The sequence below is a fragment of the Salvia hispanica genome, chromosome 3 (genome assembly GCF_029641045.1).
Source record: "Salvia hispanica isolate PSC_SH4W2 chromosome 3, Shi_PSC_v1, whole genome shotgun sequence".
Classification (NCBI taxonomy): Eukaryota; Viridiplantae; Streptophyta; class Magnoliopsida; order Lamiales; family Lamiaceae; genus Salvia; species Salvia hispanica.
In genome coordinates this window covers 15,435,207-15,441,364 of record NC_142694.1, presented here as the reverse complement: position 1 = coordinate 15,441,364, position 6,158 = coordinate 15,435,207, and the positions used below count along the sequence as shown (strand labels likewise).

At 36.2% G+C, this 6,158-nt stretch overlaps 1 protein-coding gene across 1 annotated transcript; it reads left to right on the top strand.

The window, feature by feature from the left end:
* Positions 1 to 974: 974 nt before the first annotated feature.
* LOC125215251 (putative GEM-like protein 3) lies at positions 975 to 4,845 on the top strand. The gene is made up of 4 exons (XM_048116618.2): positions 975 to 1,528; positions 1,900 to 2,001; positions 2,951 to 3,222; positions 4,337 to 4,845. The coding sequence occupies exons 1-4, from the start codon at positions 1,147 to 1,149 to the stop codon at positions 4,523 to 4,525; spliced, it is 945 nt and encodes a 314-aa protein (XP_047972575.1). The 5' UTR covers positions 975 to 1,146; the 3' UTR covers positions 4,526 to 4,845.
* The last annotated feature ends 1,313 nt before the right edge of the window (positions 4,846 to 6,158 follow it).

Below are 6,158 nucleotides of genomic sequence, written 5' to 3'. Positions count from 1 at the left end.
GTGAAAAAGACAAAAATATTGGGCTTTCATGGGAACAATTTTAAAGCCATCTTTGACTATTTTCGGTTAATATAACTCAATATTATGAGTAATATTAGAAAGTTGTCATAAAGAATTTTGAAATGATAAAATTAATCTTAGATTATACATCGGACTCTAGAAAATTAAGAGCTAACGAAATTTGGATTTATGCCAATTCTAAAATTTGCCGTTGACAAGCTTACCACCCGAATTTTTTAAATTCAAATTGAACAAAATTTGCATTCCTTATTTGATTATTTGTAATTATTTTTGCGAATACTCATGTGGAAATAAACTAATGGGCTAAAAAATTGCTTGTAGTTATATGTATTGGACTTTGCTCTAAACGCACACTTTGGGCCTTACAAATTGATTACCATTAGAACTATATTTTGGAGTAATAAAATCAAGATAAAGAATGAAAGAGAAAATTGAATTTGAATTTAAACTTATCCAACTTTGTATAGTGACAAACCTATGGACTAATATTAGTGGAGTACTACTTTACATCTCCTATTTTTTTCCAAAATTAAGAATAATAAAATTAGTATTTACTGCTACAAGGAAAAAAACTAAAGCCTCCAAATAATTTAATAAATCGATGGGAACTTTTTTTGTAGATATTATATTCAAGGTCTGATTGTCCAATGATATTTTAGAAAATAAACTTCCCCACGAAAGGAAAAGGAAATAACTAATCCTCTTTTAGAGCCACGGATTTAAATTTAAAAATATCAAACTCTTAAAATTTCAATTGGATTTTAATATATTATTTTGGCTCCTGCGAGTTAATAAATAAATAGAAATATAAAGTAAAGGAATATATAGTAGTACAGTTTTTCACACAAGGAAGCCTACTTCAATTCACTTTATCAATTAGTCAAGAAAAGAAAAAGAAAAAGAAAACTGAGATTATATATTCATTAATTCATTCCCGCGTTAAATTCACCGGTTACCCCGTCTCCCACTCACACCCCACCGCCACCGGTATAACCGGTAACCTTTCTCATTCACCCGTACCTCGCCGCACGCGCCATCCCACGCGCTGCCGCAATTTATAGTTTCGTAATTAATTTCTCGCACTTTATTTGAACTTTTTCCGGATTTTTTTCCATTTCCGGAAAAATGGAGCTGCCGAAGATCAATGTGAACGCTGTCGAAGAAATCGGCGACGAAATGAAATCGGTACCATTAGATCCGGATCCGAAGGATTCGCCCCCCGCCTCCCACCCGATTCCAGATGCCGCCCCCCCGAAGCCAGCGGGGAATGGCGAAACTGATGCCCGAGGTCTAGCTAGTGTCGGTGATTCAGATTTGAAGGAATCGAGTACTGGTGGAGCAGAGGAGAGCAACGCGGAGAGTGTGAGGGCGAAGAAATCGGTGCGGTGGAGCCAGGAACTGGTGACGGAGACGCTGGTGCCTAGGGATTCCGATCGCGGATCCGCCAATCCCTACGAGAGTTACTCGCCGTCGCCTGCGCATGATTCCTCGTCATTCAATTTCAAAGGTTTGGAATCGGAGCTGATTTGCACATATGTTGGATTTTTGTGATTGGATTTTTTCAATTGGATATTGCGCATTAGTTTTCGATGAAATAGAGGTTGAATCCGCACTACACACGTTTTTATAATTTGAGTTTTTTCAGTTATTTCCATATACAAAACTGAAACCCTAGATATAGCAGCAGTAAGGTGGTTTATGTATAATTGTATTGATATATTTCGATCTATTCTGAAGTACTCCATTGGCTTATAGTAATTTCCAGTACAATCGTTTAATTTTCTGCTGGATTAAGTGTTATAAATTGTTTGAGTGGTTGTGGATAGCTAAATTTATGCTTGTGAGGGCAGATCGAATGAGGACTTTTTTGGTTTTCAGAAACTATGGGTAGCGTGAAAGATGTGCTGGGGAGATGGAGGAAGAAAGTCGGAGAAGCATCCCAAAAGGCTGAGGAATTTGCTGGGAACACTTGGCAGCACTGTAAGCATTTCCTTTGCTGGAAACATCACAAACTTTCTTCACTGTTAATAAATATAAGAACTAATAAATGCTAAGCATGTGTTGTTGAATGTTTATTTTTCCTTTGATTGAAGACGCTTGTCAAAAGTACTTGGTTCTTGATCGATGGCACTTTGGACTTGTAGACATAGCAAACACACACTAAGAGGGGCTACTTTGAGTGATAGGACAGATTGATTAAATACAAGATTGCCTATATGAAGGATGAGATGGTAAAACAAGATCAGGGATAATCAACCAATCAAAGTAATCTAGCTTGGAGGGCGTTTACTTTGACTCTTAGAGTGATAGGATAGATTGAAAATAGTTTGAGATTGACTATTTGAAGGATAAGATGGTGAGACAAGCTTGGAAATAATCAACCCATCAAAGTAAACAGTGATTTAGCTTGGATTTTTTCAATCAATGGATCCTATCACTCGAGTAAACACCCCCTAAGTAAAAACATGCATTAGGGAGAAATGAATACAATGCCAATGTAAGTTGCAATACTAGCTGAAATTGAGGTCTTGATGCAGGGTATTAACTATAAAATGTTGGATTGGCCTTGTTGGAAGTGACTAGTGGCTGTTGACTCATATATAGGTTTCCAAATCCATGGATTTATGTGATAAAATTTTTGTGGAAATATTTACAACCGTTTACCATGCTTGACAGTGGTGACTTCAAGACACTTCGAAATTCTGAAAGACATTGATAATTATTAAGTAAGAATTAAGTAAACCACAAAGCCAAGAGCATCTCTTACTAGATAATAACAGCTCTTTGCATATCCACTAAACAGATTGTTGCATGAGATCCATGTATTCCTGGAATTGTTTTTCTTTTGGTGATATGTTATGTGCTATACATAGGATAAATGCATGCATTTTGTAACAAAATTATGCAAATTTTACTTTTGTTGATATAGTGAAAACAAGCCCAAGCATGGCGGATGCTGCCTTAGGACGAATTGCGCAAGGAACAAAGGTTCTAGCTGAAGGCGGTTATGAAAAAATATTTCGTCAAACATTTGAGACTGTTCCAGAGGAGCAACTAAAAAATTCATTTGCATGTTACTTATCCACTTCAGCTGGTCCTGTCATGGGTGTTTTGTATGTCTCCACTGCAAAGCTTGCATTCTGTAGTGACACTCCACTTTCCTATCAAGGTTCTGATAAAACTGAATGGAGCTATTATAAGGTATGTCTGAATGTTTCCCCATAATATTTGCTCTCTCTGACTGATATTGAACAAATGAAGACTCGCTAAAAGACTCTCATCCTATGAAACTAGACTGTACACGTGAGTAACATAGAATTAGACTAGTTTCTGCTTTGAAGTTCAACCTTCTGTCATTCTTGATCCTTCTCTTCACCTCTTAATTCCATCCTACATATCCTGTTAATTGCAAATATGTTATAACAATTCAATGTCCAGACTCTGTAACTTTTTAAAGAGATAATGATGGAAGTATATTGTTTACATCATATATTGGAAACAGAAGTAATGGCAGTGACGGATTGTAAACTTCCTAAAGCTCGAACTAATAAATAACTCTCCTAACCGAGTTGTGAAGATATTTTATTGGCCTCAAAGTTCATTAGTCATTTCTTTCATTCCCATGTGTCTGTCTGGCATTATGCTGCTTCACTGACCTAATCGTTTTACCAAATCTCAGAGTTTACAGTTTATGGTATCTTGATTGGACTCTGATATTGTCTAATTCCTTATTATTTGTGAGTACATGCATCATCTTCAAGTTCTTAAAAAGTTATCAGGCTGGAGAAACAACATCTCTCTAGAAAATATTGGAAACAAAGTGTAATGGATGACTAGTTGGAGTTTATATATCAGAGACTATGAAATAACTAGTTGCTTGATTGTGTTCATTCATTATCCTACGTGGTGGGATATTTTGTTAACTCTTTGAAGCTAACAGTCACATAGATTCAATCCGGACTATTTTTACTTGCACTATTTATTGTAGCCTCTGGATGACAAGAGGGTATTTCAAATTTGTGGTTGTTTTATGAGCATGTAGTGACATGTTAGATATAACTACTCGTCATTCTGTATTGGTTGTGGGTTTCCAATCATCCCAATAGTTTCCTTTTGTGTCTTTATAGTGATGATCTTGAAGAAAAAGATCATTATTAAGTAATCATGAGACCAATTTTATAAAACTAAACAAAAAATGTTGTTTGAATTCATCTCATCTGCCTTGTCATTGCTAAGCAAAGTACCAGTTTGCCACATGTGTTTAGATGATTTATAAACCATATGAATCAGGTAATTTAACGGCACCTTTTGGCAGGTTGTTATCCCGTTGCATCAACTCAAAGCCATCAACCCTTCAACAAGCAGAACAAATCCAGCCGAAAAGTATATGCAGGTGATATCCATCGATGACCATGAATTCTGGTACATGGGTTTTTTAAACTACAACAGTGCAGTTGAATGCCTCGAGCAAGCCTTTATCAGCCGCGACGCTCAATCAGTGTAAAATACCATCACCCTCTCCTCATCGCACCGAAATGTCTCTCTCTCTCATACGAGCAATGTGTTTGGTTCGGTCAAACATTAATTGCACACTATGAAAACTGAAAGGCGAGGTCCCGGGAGTCATGCTTTACCATAGTTAAACATGTCTTCTCAAGTTGCACATTACAGATACTATTTAACTCCTGAAATGCTTTTTCTATCACATCGTTATGATCAATATTTCGTGCTACTCTCCCATGACACATTTACATATTTCGAAGGGCTTCACTATTTTGCTGGATTCTTCTACTATTTAGTATTTTTGCTGAAAACTTGATGAAATGTCTGGTGTTTGTCTTCAATTATTGGGCTCTTGTTTGTACACCCAAATTAATTTCAGACACTTCATTTTTTATTGGTCTGAATGTGCACGACATTGGTAACGTCCTGTCATATTATGACAGAGCCAAACATCACATTGAAATATGAAATGACATTTTCTGCAAATTTGATTCTTTTTTCCTTCAATGTATTGGCCCAAGTTGTTCTTGGATTTGATAGAAATGGACTACATATGCAGAGATTGTACACCACCCAACACCTCGTATTGGTTTTTGATTATGGGCTTATAGAAATTTAAATCTTAATAATCAAACATACATATACATTTTCTTTATTTCAAAAATGCAAGTGTAAGAAAGGACAGTATCATTTCTCTTCAAATGATTTGGCCTGAAGAAAAGCAGATATTTTGATTGGTTGATGAGAAATGGATGAGGAATTAGGGAAAGTGTCTTCTTCTTTATTTAATCTGACAACAATGAATTAGAATGGTAATGGAAAATTTTCCTTTTGAGTGCAATCTTGATGCTGATGAGGGAAACACTAGAGGCTGTCAGCACAAACATGGCAGCCTTTGCAAGATTTTAGCTTTGTAGTAAATGTTGTCATAGAGGGGACCCTTCTTTTGTTAGGGGGTTTCTATTTTATGTCCTATTTTTTAGAAAAAGCTATGTGTAAATATGTGTATCAATGATTGATTAAATATTAGCAAAGGTTCATGCCATAAGCTATAGATCAGGAAATTTAATGATGGTATCCCAAACACTATGTTTGCTAAATTTTAAAGCCACTAATTATCGTTTTTGACAATACAAATGCTAAGTTGCGATCTAGTGTTGTTCAAAATCGACTCTTTATGTTAAGTGACCTAAAATTTATAAACAAATGAACTCCTTATCCCAATAAACTAGTTTTTGGAATGTGTTCTATAATGGTTTGTAACATTGGTGCTTTCATTGAAAAGTCCAACAAGTTGTCATGATGGCCCACGAAGTGGCAGTCTGGTAAAGTAGTTAATTGTGACTAGATGAGGATGATTGGAAGCCAATTCAGAATGGTGGTGTAAGAAACGAGCTAATAGTAACCAACGAGGACGTAGACCCTTAAATAGAGAGTTAGGGGCGATTGTAATGGACTCTCACATAAATGAGCTCTCTCTCACACCCGATAGGCTAGTCTTTTAGTATACTAACGAGGGCGTTTGGAATTCAACTAGTAGTGGTGGCATGAGAAAAGAGCCATGTGACCAGCACATTGTCCTCTGTTGTGGGGCGATTGTTATGTACTCGAATGTTGTGCATCCGTTGTTTAAG

What these genes read in the sequence shown, in the direction of transcription:
- LOC125215251 (XM_048116618.2), top strand. Translation starts at nt 1,147, where the DNA reads ATGGAGCTGCCGAAGATCAATGTGAACGCTGTCGAAGAAATCGGCGAC. An exon ending in CTCGTCATTCAATTTCAAAG is followed by an intron (nt 1,529 to 1,899) that starts GTTTGGAATCGG and finishes TTTGGTTTTCAG; the next exon opens with AAACTATGGGTAGCGTGAAA. An exon ending in TGGGAACACTTGGCAGCACT is followed by an intron (nt 2,002 to 2,950) that starts GTAAGCATTTCC and finishes TTGTTGATATAG; the next exon opens with TGAAAACAAGCCCAAGCATG.